Source organism: Hevea brasiliensis, chromosome 14 (assembly GCF_030052815.1).
Source record: "Hevea brasiliensis isolate MT/VB/25A 57/8 chromosome 14, ASM3005281v1, whole genome shotgun sequence".
Lineage (NCBI taxonomy): Eukaryota > Viridiplantae > Streptophyta > Magnoliopsida > Malpighiales > Euphorbiaceae > Hevea > Hevea brasiliensis.
The window spans coordinates 5,707,221-5,724,638 of record NC_079506.1 but is presented as its reverse complement, the minus strand read 5'-3'; the positions used below and the strand labels follow the sequence as shown (position 1 = coordinate 5,724,638).

Here is a 17,418-nt window from a genome sequence, read left to right as displayed (position 1 = left end):
TTTTGCAAAATAAGCTTCCACCCAAACTGAAAGATCCTGGAAGTTTCTCCATACCATGTCACATTGGGGATATCAGTATAGATAAGGCTTTATGTGATCTTGGAGCCAGTGTTAGTTTGATGCCATTGTCTATCTATGAGAAAGTGAAGATTGGAGAAATGAAGCCTACTACCATATCACTACAGTTAGCAGATAGGTCTATTAAATTTCCAATTGGGGTAGTTGAGAATGTTCCTCTGAAAGTTGGGAAATTTTTCATACCAGTGGATTTTGTGGTATTAGAGATGGAGGAGGATGTACACATTCTTATTATTCTTGGTAGACCTTTCCTTGCTACTGCTGGAGCTGTGATTGATGTAAAAAATGGGAGGCTTACATTAGAAGTTGGGGAAGAGAAAGTTGAATTCAATTTGTTTCAAGCAATGAAAAAGAAAGATGATTCAAACTCATGCTTGAGAGTTGATGTGATAGATGAAGAGGTTAGAGAAGTGCTTAAAAAGCAACATCCTAAAGATCCCTTAGAAGCTTGTTTGGTTCATAACATCAAAAAAGGGGATGAAATTGAAGAAGCTGCAGAATATGCTACAATTTTGGAAGGAAATCCACCATTGCCTATGGCTGATATTGAAAAGATTGGGAACTTGAAGCAAGAAACAACTTCATCATCAAAGTTTGAAAAAGGTGAAGCACCCAAGGTAGAGTTGAAACCTCTTCCAACAAATCTCAGGTATGCTTTTCTAGGTCAAAATTCTACATATCCTGTGATTCTTAGTGCTAAATTGACTAATTGTGAAGTTGAAAAATTATTGAGAATTCTTAGGAAGCATAGAAGGATAATTGGTTATACCATTGATGATATTAAAGGAATACATCCTTCTGTGTGCATGCATAGAATTTTGTTGGAAAATGACCATAAAGCCTCTCGAGAATCACAAAGGAGATTGAATCCAAATATGAAAGAGGTTGTGAAAAAGGAGATCTTGAAATTGCTTGATGCAGGTATTATTTACCTGCTTTCGACAAAGAATTGGGTAAGTCCATTCATGTTGTACCTAAGAAAGGGGGCATCACAAGAGTGAAAAATGAAAATGATGAACTAATACCTACAAGAATCAGAATCGGATGGAGAATGTGTATAGACTATAGGAAATTGAATAAGGCAACTAAAAGGACCATTTTCCATTACCATTTATAGATCAAATGCTTGAGAGACTAGCCCATCATTCTTATTTTTGCTATTTGGATGGCTATTCGTGGTTCTTTCAGATCCCTATTCACCTGCATGATCGGATAAAACTAACTTCACATGTCCTTATGGTACCTTTTCTTACCGAAGGATGCCATGTGGACTATGTAATGCCCCTGCAACATTTCAACGATGTATGATGTCCATATTTTCTGACATGATTGAGGGTATTATGGAAGTGTTCATGGATGATTTTTACGTATGGTAAATCTTTTGATGAATGCTTATCTAACTTGTCTAAGGTTTTGCAGAGATGTGAAGAGTTCAATTTAGTTTTGAATTGGGAAAAGTGCCATTTTATGGTACAAGAAGGAATTGTTTTGGGACATCTTGTGTCAAACAGGGGTATTGAGGTGGATAAATCAAAGGTGGAAATTATTGAGAAAATGCCACCCCCAACATCTGTGAAGGGAGTGAGGAGTTTCTTGGGGCATGCTGGATTTTATAGAAGATTCATCAAGGATTTCTCTAAGATTTCTAAACCTCTTACCAATTTATTGAGTAAAGATGTGGAATTTAATTTTGATACTAATTGTATGAATGCTTTTTGCAGGATAAAGGAAGCTTTGATATCTGCTCCTATTATGCAACCACCCGATTGGTCATTACCTTTTGAGTTAATGTGCGATGCTAGTGATTATGCCATTGGGGCTGTTTTGGGACAAAGGAAAGATAAGAAGGTGTATGCAATATACTATGCAAGTAGGACCTTAGATGATGCTCAAATAAATTACTCTACTACAAAGAAAGAGTTTTTGGCAGTAGTATTTGCAGTAGACAAATTCAGGTCCTATCTTGTGGGGTCTAAGGTAATAGTGTACACGGATCATGCAGCTATCAAGTATCTCCTTCAGAAAAAAGAGGCTAAACCTAGATTGATAAGGTGGGTGTTACTCCTTCAAGAGTTTGACTTGGAAATTAAAGATAAGAAAGGAGTAGAAAATGTGGTAGCGGATCATCTATCTAGATTGAGGCAAGAACAAGGAGACAATTTGGAAAAAGAGCCCCCAATAGATGATTATTTTCCTAATGAGCAACTGTTAGTAATCATGAATGCAAAAACCCCTTGGTATGCAGATTTTGTGAACTATCTAGTGTGTGGAATCCTTCCACCTGATCTAACATGGCAGCAAAAGAAGAAATTTCTTTTTGATGTAAAGGATTATGATTGGGAGGAGCCATTTTTGTTCAAAAGATGTGGAGATGGGCTGATTAGAAGATGTTTAGCTGATGAGGAGATAGGGAATGTTATCAAAGATTGCCATTCTTCACTTTATGGGGGTCACATGAGTGCGACAAAAACTGCAGAAAAAGTTCTTCAAGCAGGGTTCTTTTGGCCACACATGTTTAAGGATGTGAGGAAGTTCGTAAATGCATGTGATAGGTGTCAAAGGATGGGTAATATCTCAAAGAGAGATGAAATGCCCCTCCAAAATATATTGGAAGTGGAATTATTTGATGTGTGGGGCATTGATTTCATGGGACCTTTTCCATCGTCCTTGGGACACAAATACATTTTAGTTGGAGTAGATTATGTGAGCAAATGGGTTGAAGCTATACCATCTCCAACTAATGATGTAAGAGTTGTGATTAAATTCCTTAAAAAGTTCATTTTTACAAGATTTGGAACTCCACGTGCCATTATAAGTGATGGAGGTTCTCATTTTTGCAACCATCAATTTGAAAGATTATTGCAAAAATATGGTGTGAAGCATAAAGTTGCAACACCCTACCATCCACAAACTAGTGGTCAAGTGGAGATCTCCAATAGAGAGCTGAAAAGAATTCTTGAAAAAACAGTGAATAGTTCAAGGAAAGATTGGTCACTAAAGTTAGATGATGCTCTTTGGGCCTATAGAACAGCTTTTAAAACCCCTATTGGAACTACCCCATTTAGATTGGTTTATGGGAAAGCTTGTCATTTACCTTTGGAGTTGGAGCATAGAGCATATTGGGCCATAAGGACACTGAACTTTGACTTAAAAACTGCAGGAGAAAAAAGAATGCTGCAACTAAATGAACTTGAGGAACTTAGATTGGATGCTTATGAAAATGCCAAGCTTTACAAGGAAAGAACTAAGAGATGGCATGATAAGCATATTAGGAGGAAAGAATTTCAGGAAGGTGATGTTGTTCTTCTATACAACTCTAGGTTAAGGCTATTTCCAGGAAAATTGAAATCAAGATGGTCAGGGCCCTACACTGTTATAAAAGTATACCCCTATGGAGCTGTTGAGATAGGAAATGAAACCTCAGGGACTTTCAAAGTTAATGGGCAGAGATTAAAGCATTATATTGTTGGAGAACCCACACAAAAGTTTGTAGAGGTTTCATGGCTTGGTTCTCCAATCAGGGATACTTAGGAGAATTGGAGTGGAAGGTCAAGCTTAAGACCTTAAACAAGCGCTTTTTGGGAGGCAACCCAAGCGTATCCTTTTATAGTTCATTAATTTTCCATTTCATTTTCAATTCAGTTTTTATCCTCATAAAACTCAAAAGTGACATTTGTTTATCTTTTGTAGGTAATTCATGAAGATTAGGCAAATTGATACATGTAGCAAAAACAAAGAATTGAAAGAGAGCAAGCATAAAGCTAAATACTGCACTTTATGCAGTACCTGTGAACAGTAACACTTTTAAACTTGTGTTAAATTACTGATATTGCAATCCACTTGATAGCACATGCTTGATTTTGTGTCTTGTGTAAATTCTGTGAAATGCAACTTGAATGAGGATCAATTTTGATATTTAGGACTGATGAGAGCTTTATTGAAGTGCAAAAATAATGTTTGTTAAGTTTCACCTTTTAGTGTATATATAATTTTGTAGTCTGATAGGAATTTGCATGCTTTTGTTTGGAATTGCTGCTAATTTTTGAATTCTGCAGATTTTGGTTACTGTATATGCTACTGTTCATGCTGTCAAAAAGGTAAGTTTCTACATCTTTTCTGCAATTTTTGAATGTTTGGAACTTGTCTCAAATGCTGCTGAAAATGTGCTTTGGGTATAAGCTTGGAAATCAAACCATTTCAGTGGGTTTGCAGAAAGGTAGTTATAATCCATGCTTAATTTAAGTTGTTTGCCTTTCAAATCCCTTCATGGTTATGTTATGTTTGATGAGTTTTAAGAGATGATGAGCTTAAATTCCTCAATTTTATGGTGTTTGTGTGTATTTGGTAATTGCTGAGGGTCATGATAGCATTCCATAGCTTTTGGACTGTTTTTTGTAAGCAAAACCACAATTTTTCTCAAAACCTGCCGAAACTTGCTGATGACATTGCTTATCAAGCAGAGTCTTAAGCAAATTCTGCTGAACCTTATGCTTAACCCCAAGCATGGCCCAGAATACCACATGTCTACCCCACATTTTAAAAGGCCCAGCACTTCCGCCAATTTTCCAAAAGCTTCGCCCCACACTCCCGATAAACCTCATCGACTCTTTTCTCACGCCATTTCTTCCGGCAATCTTTACAGGAAGCCGAACAGTTTCTTTCCTTTCATTAAAATGGTAAGAACTAAAATGTGGTCTTCCCACAAACCCAAACTCAGCAAATTTCGACCTAAAATGGGTACTCCATCTTCATTGCCCACAAACCCTAATCCCAGCCCCAGTCCGCCACCACCTCAATCACCGCCACCACAAACTCCACCATTACCACAATCGCCACCACCTCAATCACCGCCACCACCCCCAAGCCAAATACCACCTCTCATTCCGCCGACTCCCCTCTCGCCGCAATCCGAGCCGCCAAATGAAACACCAATTCCCGACTCCCATTCCCCAGAACCAGCGCCTGAACATGTGCCTACTCAAATGAAAACCCAAGGCAAAACAAAAAAGGCTGCAAGTAAACCTAAGAAAACCCCTGTCGGAAAACGAAAACGAGTACCCTCTGTTCCTTTCGACCTGAATTCTCCACCTCAGCCGTCCTCTGAACCAGTTAGCAAAAGGACCAGGTCTTCCTCGCAAACCCCAACACCAGTGGCCCAAACACCAGTACCTCAGTCTCCCTTACACTCTCCAGCACCTGCATCATCTGCAGATAACATCGAGGAGGTAATTTCTCCATTACCTTGGGCTTTTAGGGATATGGATATGAAAAAGGCCTATGAGAAATTAGTTTCTAAAACTATTTTGGCAAACAAGTATATGGATGAGCAGATTTTGAAAGAATTAGGCATTTATGACTCTGTATTTGCTTATTTGAATCTTTGTCAAGAATGGATGATTTTGCTAAAATTAAGGAACCAGTGTACAAGGATTTAACCCTGGAATTTTTGAGTTCCTTAAGGCTGAGTTTCAAACCAACAGTGCCTGAACATAAAGATATGATATATTTTCGATGTGCTGGAATTGATAGGGAGTTAGACATGGCTGCTATGAATGCAATTTTTGGTTTTCAGGATTCGGGGTATAAAAACATTGAGTGGCAGCAAACTGTTTATGACCCTGTTCAATTCTGGAAGGATATTGCACCTTTTGGGGGTTATTATAGACAGAGGACTGCAAAAGCCTCTAGGATAGTTGACCATGTATTGAAATACCTCCATAGGTTCATTTCTTACACTGTTTTAGGAAGGGGACACAGTAACAGTATTGTGGGTGCTGGTGACTTGTTTCTCTTGTGGTGCATGAAGGAGAGAAAACAAGTAAGCACAGCCCATTTCATAGCTACTCATTGGCACCAAATTGTCACAAAGCATACTAAAGGTAGTATAGTTTTTGGGGGGTATATAACTGCTATAGCAAACTCATTTAGCTTTGATGCTAGTCTATATAAATTGCTGCCAGTTTCTGGGGAATCATATATAGACAGCACAATGTTGCTGCATATGGATGTTTGTGAGAAAATAGGCCATACCTATACTCTGTTACAGCAGCATCCTGATACCACTGGTACTACAGACCCCACTACCTTTACACCAGCAGAACCACAACCAACCACTACCCCACAGTTTTCAGCAGACATTTTATCCCTCTTAAGATCCTTGGAATCCAGAATAACAAGTTTCACTGTCCAACCATCTGTTCCCTCACCTGACAACACAGAAATTCTTGCTACCTTGAAGAACTTAGAAATCAAAATTGAAACCATGGGTCAGCAGCAGGTTAACCAAAAGAAGAAGCTAGAAAAGAAACTTAAAAAGAGATTTTTATCTCTTAAAAAGAAACAGAAGCAACATCAAATTCAAATGTTGGAGCTTTACAACAAACTGGCCCAATCCTACAACAACTTATATCATTGGGGCCAAGCCATGTTTCAAGAAATGAAAGACCTCACAGAAAAATTGGAAATCGCTCAAGCCTCGGATCACAATGAACCTCATGCAGAACACAAGGCACACGATGCAAAGAACAAAGCCTTGATAGCAGAGCTTGATCGATGTGCAGCTTTAATTTCTGTTTTAGGTTTATTTTGTAATCTGTTTATTTTAATTCTCAAACTTTGGTAATAGTTGTAATACTTTGGTAATTAGTTTTTATGATTATACCTGCACTTCTTTCTTTTAGTTTACTCTATTTTATTTTCTGCTATAGACATAGTTACTCTGTGAATGCTTTTTGGTTTAATTTTTTTTTTTATGTTAGATTTTATTTCTTTACACTTTTTCACTTTCTTGCACATTATTTTTGCACTCTATCTTTTTCTTCAATCCTAATTTTGCTGACATTGATGAGTTGCACAAATTTTCTTTGAGCCACAACTGTTCCACATCAGTTGCAGGTAACAGCTTCCCCTACACCATTTAAGCTTATGGTATGTTACCAATGCTTATGCTTTCGCTTTACCCTATGCAGCAGGTTAAGCAACATCTTAAGCAGTGTAAATTCATACATTTGGGATACCTTTTCACATTTTTCTCTCTAAAGCTTCCTTGTTAATATCATTTTGAGCTAATTTTGGAATTCTTGAGTTTTTATTGATTTAATCCCCAATTGTATAAATTTCATTAATTGAGTAGTTCACACAATTTTGCCCATCTTTGCATTCATTTTAGACATTGAGGACAACGTTTCATTTGAGTTTGGGGGTGAGGGCAAAATTTTTGCAAATTTTTTAAAATTTTCTTTCATTCATTTATTGCATTTCATTCATCCATATATAGATAATTCATACACTTATACATATACCACACACATGTCTATACCCATACGCATACATTTGCATATAGTTTTCATATAGATTACACTTAATTTTAATTTGATTTATGCATTCATTTTAGGATCATGCATATCATAAAAATAAATTTTTACCTTGTCCTTAGAGGATTGAGAATTGCTTTGAAGAGCAATTGAGCTTACTTTTAGAAGGGTTTGATGGATTGAAAGTTCAAGATAGGTGCAAAGTTATTAGATTCTTGCTCTAGTTTATATCTTCTTAGCCAAGGGCCACCCAATCAATTGCATTGACTTTGAGTGCCGAGAGAAAACTCTAGGGTGAGAAGTAGCTAATTGATGTCTCACCAATCCTAGAACAATCTTTCTAAACCTTTCAAGGCGAAATCATAGCATACACTTGAAAAAGAAATGATCTAGGCATTCTTTGAATTTTAATTCCATATTTTAGCCTTAGCCAACCTCATTTAAAAAAAAAAAAAAAAAAAAAAAATTTCCCTTTGGAACCAATTTGAGCCTACATATATCCCTCTTATTCCTTTGGAAGCCACATTACTACCTAGCCATAAACCCAAACACTTACCTACCCTCCATGAGAATAATTCCTTGAGTGATAGATACACATAAAAAAAAGAGAGAGTAAAGTAAAAATAATAATAATAATAATAATTGGTTGGGAGAAGTGACTAAAAAAAAAAAAAAAAAAAAAAACTAGCAAATTCAATTATGGTATGTAAAGTAATTCACCACCCAAGTACACAAAGAAATGAGTTTGGGGGTGAATTAAAAGGGACAATTATAATTCAAAGTCAATGTTATTTATGTAGTCCCTCTAAAAGCTTCAAAATTATATGCTAGCATTGGTGAATAGTTGTAAAGTTCCTTCCCCCACTAAAAAAAAAAAAAAAAAAAAAATTTGTGTGTCTTGATCTTTTAATAACTTGATTATTCTCATATTTTGTTACCTTTATCCTTTCTTGTTAACCACATTACTACCCCCTTAGCCCCACTACAACCCTTAAAAGTCCTTTTGATCTTTTGATGGTGTTTTGCTACATTAGTGGAGATTGGAATAGGAGAATTGCCTATGGGATTGTGATATTATTAATCCATTCATTTACTTCCATCATTATTTGAGACACTTTAGTTTGTGGATTACCCTATAGTCTATTTAAGCATGATTATTCTTTGTGATTGATTGGTTTGGGCTTGATAATATGGATAATTGACCCAAGGCTAAGCGGTGACAACTTTGGTAAGGATTGAATGCTTTGTACCTTGAAAGTGGGTATATGGTGTGTTGGTGGCTAAAGGTAAGCTTGAGAGTTTGGATAAGTAATTTTAATGAATTTAAGGTAAGGTACCCCAAATTGCATTAATTGTTTTTAATTTGCTTGAGGACAAGCAAAGGTTTGAGTTTGGGGGAATTTGTTACACTCATTTCATATAGGCATTTTAAGGTAGTTTTGCATCCATTTTGCCCTTATATTTTAGTATATTTTATGTTTTTAGCTTTATTTTATCTTATTTGTTAATTTTAGATACTTTATATTTGATTTTCGTAATTTTTATTGTTTTGATAGGATTTTGTGGCAAATCAAAGATCAATGAGTGCAATAGGAAATAATTTGAAGAGATTTGAAGTTCTTTAAGCGTGGAGGAAAGTTGAAGAAATCAAGCCTTGAAAGAGCAAACTAGCCGAAATTTGCTTGAGACTTTGCTTAAGGTCATGCTTAGGGTAAAGCAGCAGTGCTTAAGGTGCAGCACAAGTCAAGCATGAGCAGAAAAAATCCATTTTACTCTAAGTCTGCCGAGAGTTGCTGAAGGTCTACTTAACCTTAAGCAGACAGCGCGACCAAAGGCTAAAATTTGCTAAGAAGCTGCTTAGGGTTAAGCCGAACCCTAAGCAGACTGCCCAAAACGTGAATAGTGCTGCTGACTTGGATAATTTTACACCTCATTTCCTATCCACTCCTTGGCTCTTATTTACTTTTAGGGCAACTTTTTGGAACCATATAAATTCATCATTTCCTTATTTTTGCTATAAGGGGAAAGGGAGAAAAAACAAAGAAAAAAAAAATAGAAAGAAGAAGAGGCGCCATTTTCTCTGGGAAGAGGAGCTGCTGCACGAGTTTGGAGCTCCAGAAACCAGAAACCTTGGTTCTTCCACCTGGGTTTTCCTATTTCAGTCCTTTTATCATGTTTTTCTTTATTCTTCCATCTATATTTCTTGTAAATACCATCATGAGTGAGTAATTTCTTTAGATTTCAGAGTTGGGAAATATGTTTTAGATTAATTTGTGGATTTGGATTGGGTATTTCCTTATCTTATATGAATATGAGTTTTGATTCCTTCCTTGTGTGCTTGATTTACTTGCCTAATGTTGGTACCCATTGGGTATTGTGTTAATCTTTGATTGAAGGACCGAAAGGTGAAAGTCATTGATGGGTAATCATGGATTGGAACTTAAAATCACCTAGATTTAGAAATAAACTAGGACTTTAAGAGGAATTAATTATTGGTTACAAAACTTAATGGGTTTTAAAGTAATCAAATACATACGAAAGTAGGTTTGGTTATTTTAGAATACACTTTGATTTGCTTGAAAAAGATATCAAAGGGATTTAGAATCAATTTCCTTCAAACTCTATTTTTCCCTAAAAATTGGAATGCCCAAGACAAATCCCAATTAATTTATGCATAAACCCCCAACTCTGGAATCACTTTTACCATAATTAGACTTTCGTTTAAATTACCCATTGATAATTTAGTTTAATCGCGAACTAGAATTAGAATTTATTTGTTTGCTCGTTACCCATTTCAATTAGATTAATCAATTTACCTTGCTCATTACACTTATCATTTATTCGTTAATCATTAGCCCAAATAATCGCTTCATTCATAGTTTAGTAATCAAACAGCAAATCCTCGTGGGAACGATACTTGATTCATCACTTTATTACTTGAGACGACCCGTATACTTGCGGATAAGTCACATCAGGCAGAAATTTATTATTTTTATGCAAGGAGTGATTAAGATAGCTTTTGTAGTAATGAAGAATTTGGAAAAAAGAGAAGCTGGAGCTTATAGTAAATCCTACATTCTTTATAAAAGCCCATGATTAATTAATTCTTTATAAAGCAAAGAAGCTACATTTCTTTAGCAATCAAAGTGGTCATTTCACTGCTAAAGTCCAAACATTCATATTAAAGGATTTGCATTGCATCTTTTATTCTTTCCATTGCTTTCTATCAGAAACAAAGAATAAAGCCATAACTAAGCCAAATACTTGCAACCTTCTAAAGGAAAAGGTATCATTAAGTATATCATTTGATGGCTTTACGCAAAGAATAAAAGGAGACATAGTCTTGCTACGCAAGCAAAAACTGAAGTCATTGGGAGGGAAGATGATAGAAAAGCAATTGTAGATCTTTTATTACACTCTGCCACTGTGGACAATGTGTCTGTCATTCCCATTGTAGGGATGGGAGGGTTAGGAAAGACCACATTAGCTCAATATGTTTATAATGATGAAAAAGTCAAAAATCATTTCGAGCTAAAGTTATGGGTGTGTGTCTCTGACGTCTTTGATCTAAAAGTAATAGTGGAAAAGATGTTAAAATCAATAGGAAAGGAACCAGGAAACTTTGAGTTGGATCAATTGCAAACAAGTGTTCGAAATGCAATTAGTGGAAAGAAATATATGTTAGTGTTGGATGATGTTTGGAATGAAGATCTTCAGAAATGGATGGAGTTAAAGGCACTATTGATGTGCGGTGCAAGAGGAAGTAGGATCTTAGTGACCACTCGTTCCGAAAAGGTTGCAGGAATAACTAGTGGCAAAAAGACACATTATTCTCTAAAGGGCTTAGATCTAGATAAGTCTTGGTCTTTGTTTAAGAAAATAGTGTTCGAGGGGAAAGAGCCAGAGAGTCCAAATGTGAAAAACAACGGAAAGCGGATTATAGAGAAGTGTGTTGGAGTTCCCCTTGCAATAAAGACAATTGCAAGTCTTTTATACTTTAGAGATCCAGAAAGAGAATGGTTGCCTTTTTTAGAAAATGATCTTTCAAAAATAGCTCAAGATGAAAATGTCATTTTAAATACACTTAAATTGAGCTATGATCATCTCTCATCACATTTGAAGCATTGTTTTGCATATTGTGCATTATTTCCCAAAGATTATGTGATTGATGTGAAAAAATTGATTCATCTTTGGGCTGCCCAAGGGTTCATTGAGTCATCAAATTCAAGTTTATGTGATGAAGACATTGGACTACAGTATTTTACAGAGTTGTGGTGGAGGTCATTTTTTCAGGAAGTAGAGAGGGATGAATTAGGCAATGTAGAAAATTGCAAAATGCATGATTTGATGCATGAACTTGCAACTTCAGTTGCTGGGAAGGGCATTTGCATAATAAATTTTAAAGAAAAAAGTGTGGATGAAAGTGTCCGTCACGTGTTATTTGACTTCCGGTTATATTCATCCCAACAAATTCCTGCTGGATTAAGCAATGCACTAAAATTGAGAACGTTTCTTTTGCCATGTCAAGAATTTCCTATTAGTGAAGATGATGTAAGTAAGTTGTCAATCTCTGAAGTTATTGTTCTAAACTTTAGAGAGTTACGGGTGTGTGATACAAAGATTGAAAAAGTGTCCAATTCTATAAATAGACTAAAACATCTTAGATATCTTGATGTTTCTGATAATGAGAAAATCGTAGCACTTTCAAATTCTATTACGAATCTACAAAATTTACAAGTGCTAAATGTCTCATGGTGTAGTAGTCTAAAGGAACTGCCTAAAGATATTAAAAAACTGATTAATCTTAGGCATTTGTATTGTGTTGGCTGTTCGAATTTGACCCATATGCCACGTGGGCTTGGGCAATTGACTTCACTTCGAACGTTGACATTGTTTATAGTGGCAAAAGATAATTCAGTGGCAAAGAATGTTGGAGGATTAAATGAATTGAATAGCCTCAACAATTTGAGAGGAAGTCTTGCAATTACAAGTTTGGGATATGTGAAAAATGGGATAATAAATCCTATTTTGAAAGACATGTCGCTTCTTCAATCATTGTTTTTATCTTCGCGTCGAGATGATGATGCAAATGTTGATAATGAAGAAATGGCATTCCAAAATCTCCAACCGCATCCTAATCTTAAAGAGTTAAAGGTGTATAAGTGATGCATACATTTTGCATAATCATTTAGGTTTAAATTCATAGCCATTTTATTTGATTATTAGTCACTTTTAGCTAATTTCATTAGTTATTTAGTTAGTTTTTCATAATTGTCAATTTTAGATTAATTTGTAAATTTTACTTTATTTTGTAGGAAAAATGGTATTTTTGGAAGGACTGAAGAGAAATTTTACCATTGAGGAGTGATTTCTACAGCCAAAGATGTCAAAAACAAGTTTTCAAGCTGAAATATGCATTGACCAAATTGTGCATAACTTGTCGCATAAGCTATGCGGATCTGCATAAGGAGAAAAATCACTGTTCCAATACCTGCCGAAATGTGCATAAGGAGACTGCATAGCTTATGCACATTCACACCTCCCTTATGCACTTTCACGGAATTGTGCATAACCTATGCACCAAGTCATGCAGTTTCGCATAAGTGAACCAGAAACCAGCCGAAAACTGTATAAGGGACTGCATGACTTATGCAGTCCACTTATGCACTCCCACAAAGAGTTCATTAATGAGCTGGCAGAAGATTCCCTCAGAAAGTCTCTCCTCAAACACACTATTTTAGGGCTCCATGTCAGAAAAATACTATAAATAGCCTCATTTCCCATTTTAGAGGGGAAGGAAGAAAGAAAGGAAGGAAAGGAGCAGGAGCAAGGGCAGCTGAAGAGTCACATTTAGTTTTCCACACCATTTCCAACCAGATTTGGGATTTCTTTCTCTTCTTACCTTTTCCTACATTTCTAGTGTTGAGTTTTTTATTTCTTAGCTTAGATTAGAGCTTTATTTCCATTTAAATTCAGAATATCTTGTAGACATTATGGGTAGTGAGTAGTTTCATTTTGATTCTGGAGTAAGGGATGTAATATTTAGTTATTTTTGTGGATTTGAACTGGGTTAGTCCCAATTTAATGAATTTATGAGGTTTAATCAATTTCTTGTGTGCTTATTCACATGCTTAATGAAGGGCCCCATTAAGTTATGTTCTTAATCCTTGGTTGAAGCACCGAAAGGAGAAAACCAAGTGATTGTTAATCAAGAAATTGGACTTAATTAACTTAGATCTAGAAATAGACTAAGGGTTAAGAGGGTTTTAATAGATTGATTAAAGAACCTAATGGGTCTTGGTTAATTTTAACTCCACGAAAGTATGATTAAGTTAATTAAGGCACTCTTTGTCTCACTCGAAAGAGTTTTCAAAGGATTTTAGAATTAATCTCCTTTAAACCCATAAATTTCATGGATTGGGCTAGCTAGGAAAAATCCCAAAATGACTTAAATATGAACCCTTAACTCCAGAATCGTCTTTCATCAATTATTGGTTGGAATTTTACTTTTGAGTGTTTAGTTTAATCTTATTTTATTAATTTTCATTATTATCAATTTCTTTATTTTGTGAATTATTAAATTAGTCATTGTTTGAATTTAGTTTTGCATTTTCATACCTTATGCTTCAAATTCCTAAATTTCTTTTATAAAATCTGATTAAAATACAATTTTAACATACTTTATTTTACATCAAAAATTTAATCATTAACACAACTCCTCGTGGGAACGATATCTTTTTCTATACTACTTGAACGACCCGTGCACTTGCGGTTGGGACACATCAAGTTTTTGGCGCCGTTGCCGGGGAGTTGTTTGTTTAAGATTGAATTCTTGATTATTTTAGTTGTTTATAGTTTTATCTTTGTTATCTTTTCATTTTGTGTTTGTTTTTTTTTTTTTTAGGTACTCTTAATCTTTTATGAGAAGAGCTAGAAGCACAAGTGACACATCCTTATTATTTAATCCTAAAATTAAGAAGTTTTGTAGAGACAACAAGAAAGAAACTAGAAGAAGAAAAGAAGCATTGAGAGCAGCTGAAATTGAAACAGAAATGGCTGAAGAAAGAGTTGGAATCAGTGGTGATAATGGTGAAAATGATTGAAACAATGAAAATGCAGCTCATGGTGAAGAAGTTGTAAATGCTAATGTGCCTAAGGGAAGTATGATGGATCACGCATTTCCTCATTTTGATGATTTAAGAGAGAGTATAGCAAGACCAAGAATTGATGCAAATAGTTATAAGATGGATTTTGGAGTACTACAAATGATTCAGAATTCTCAATTTGGAGGTCATCCTTCAGAAAATCCTCATACTCATCTTAAGAAGTTTGTTATGATCTGTGACATGCAAAAGCAACCAGGAGTGTCTGATGCAAAGAAGGCTAAAATTGTTTCCATTCTCTTTGAAAGATAGAGCATTGGATTGGCTCGATTCTTTACCTCACAACTCAATTACAAATTGGGAGCAGCTCACTGATGCATTTCTTGCCCAATACTTTCCACCTGGAAAAACTCAAGAGTTGAGGAATCAAATGATTGCTTTTAGACCAAGAGAAGATGAGACTCTTTATGAGTCATGGATGAGATGGAAGGAATTGGAGAGACAATGTCCACATCATGCTATTCCTAAATGGATGATAAACCAGAATTTTTACACAAATGTCACTCCTGCTATCAGAGGAATCATTGATGCTCAAACTGGAGGGGAATTCATCACTAAGCATGAAGATGAAGCTTATGAGTTACTAGAGAAAATAGCAAAGAACAGTCATCTGTGGAGTAGTCCAAGAGGGTCAACTCCAACTCAAAAAAGGCAAGTTGCTGGAATGTATGAGCTTGATCCATTCAACATGATCAATGCCAAATTTGATGCACTCACTAATGTCCTTGCTAAGAAAATGGAGGATTTAAGTATGCTAGTCAGTTCATCATCATGTTCTGGAAGTTCTCAAAAAGTTACTTATGCAGAAGGAACAATGATCTGTGGAGTAGATTATCCTTCATATGCTTGGAGGAATCATCCCAATTTTTCATGGGAGAATCAACAAAATCAAGCTTCAACTCAGAACTTTCCACCACAACAACAAGGGCATCAATACCAACAACCTAGGCAACCACCACCTAGTTTTCAGCAAAAGAATGCAAATCCTGCACCTTTACTAAGACAGCAAGAACAAAGTTCCACCATAGAGGCTTTATTACAACAAATTCTTGCTAATCAAACTAAGCATGATGAAGAGTTGAGAGAGATGAAAGCAAGGCTGGAACAAATGCAAACACACAATAGGATGCTGGAAAATCAGATTGCACAACAAGCATGCTCATCAAGTACCAATTCTATGGGGAAACTTCCTAGTCAAACAGAAAATCCAAGGGAGCAATGTCATGCCATCACACTGAGGAGTGGTAAAATAGTGCATAATGAGAAGAGTGAAAAAGTTGAAAAGAGAGAAAATGAGGAAGATTTTGAGGGAGATGAAAAACAAAAGAGTGAAAAAGGGAGTGCAAGAAAAGGTAAAGAGGAAGTTGGAGAGAAAGAAGAGAAATATATACCTCCAGAGCCTTACAAGCCACAGCTTCCCTTTCCACAGAGATTTCAAAAAGCCAAGCTTGATAAGCAATTTGGGAAGTTCTTAGAGGTTTTGAAGAAGCTATATATAAATGTGCCTTTTATTGATGCTCTTTCCCAAATGCCTTCTTATGCTAAGTTTCTAAAAGAAATTCTCTCAAATAAGAGGAGACTTGAAGATGATGAGACTGTAGCCTTAACTGAGGAATGAAGTGCTATCCTCCAAAGGAAACTTCCTCCAAAGCTCAAGGATCCAGGGAGTTTTTCAATTCCATACCATATTGGGGAATCATGTTCTACAAAAGCTTTATGTGATTTAGGGGCTAGTGTAAGCCTTATGCCCCTCTCCATCTACGAGAAGCTCAACATGGGAGATCTTAAGCCAACCCACATTTCTCTTCAGTTAGCTGATAGATCAATTAAGTATCCTGAAGGGATTTTAGAGAATGTGCCTCTGAAGGTTGGGAAATTCTATATACCTGTTGACTTTGTCATCTTAGACATGGAAGAGGATTCTACTATCCCAATCATTTTGGGGAGGCCTTTCCTAGCTACAACTGGTGCTTTGATTGACGTGAAAGGTGAAAAGCTTACTCTCAGAGTCGGAGAGGATCATTTAGTCTTCAACATTGGCAATGATAAGAAGAAGCAACATGAAGATATAGACTCTTGTTTGAGAATTGATATAGTTGATGAGTTAGCAAAAGAGCACTTTAGAAAGAGCTATCCGAAGGCTTCTCTTGAAAGTTGTCTTATCCATGAAGGGAGTATCAATGATGAAAATCCAAAAGAGGCTGCATTTGCACAACATTTAAAGGGTAATCCATCTTGTCCTATGGCACCAATCTTTCAAGTTGAGCAAGTGGAGAAAAGTGAAGTAAAACAACCATCTCTCAAAGAAAAAGATGCACCAAAGGTTGTCAAGAAAGAAATGGTTGGATTTTTAGACAAAGCAACAAGGATCTTCTCATGTGATGGAAAGAAAATGAAGTATAGATTCATTGAAGCACCTATTGGAAACAGAGGCAATAAATTCCAATTTCAGCCACCATGAAACATGAAAAGAGTCCAGCTAAGGACTATAAATTAGCGCTCTTGGGAGGCATCCCAAGTCCTTTTATTTTACTTTTGCTGATTTACTTTTACTTTCATTGCTTTTGTTTTTATCTTGAATCTCCCCAAATTCAATTTTTGACATTGTTGAATTTTGTCCCTTGTAGATGTATTTCAATGGAGGAAGGTTGGTGAACTGCTGGGGAGTGATTCTTAACTTGAAAATTTTGTCCTTCAAACTCTCCCAAAAACTGATTGGTTTTTGCTGCATAACCTGTGCAGGAGCTGCTATCTGGTTTATGCAGAGGAAAAATGATATTCTGCAGCAAAGAGGAGGTCTGCAGCAGATTACTCATGTTCTTGGTGAGGTTGGGTGTGTAACTTTTAAGTATATGTGCTTATAA

At 36.0% G+C, this 17,418-nt stretch overlaps 1 protein-coding gene and 1 non-coding gene across 2 annotated transcripts; one reads left to right on the top strand and one right to left on the bottom strand.

Annotated features, from left to right (window-relative positions):
• The first annotated feature begins 4,811 nt into the window (after positions 1–4,811).
• On the top strand, positions 4,812–12,557 carry LOC131172534 (putative disease resistance protein RGA3). The gene is made up of 2 exons (XM_058133507.1): positions 4,812–5,303; positions 10,716–12,557. The coding sequence occupies exons 1-2, from the start codon at positions 4,812–4,814 to the stop codon at positions 12,555–12,557; spliced, it is 2,334 nt and encodes a 777-aa protein (XP_057989490.1).
• A 2,351-nt stretch (positions 12,558–14,908) lies between these two features.
• Positions 14,909–15,016, bottom strand: LOC131173630 (small nucleolar RNA R71). The gene has a single exon (XR_009143944.1). It is a non-coding gene; the product is annotated as a small nucleolar RNA R71 (small nucleolar RNA).
• Positions 15,017–17,418: the final 2,402 nt, after the last annotated feature.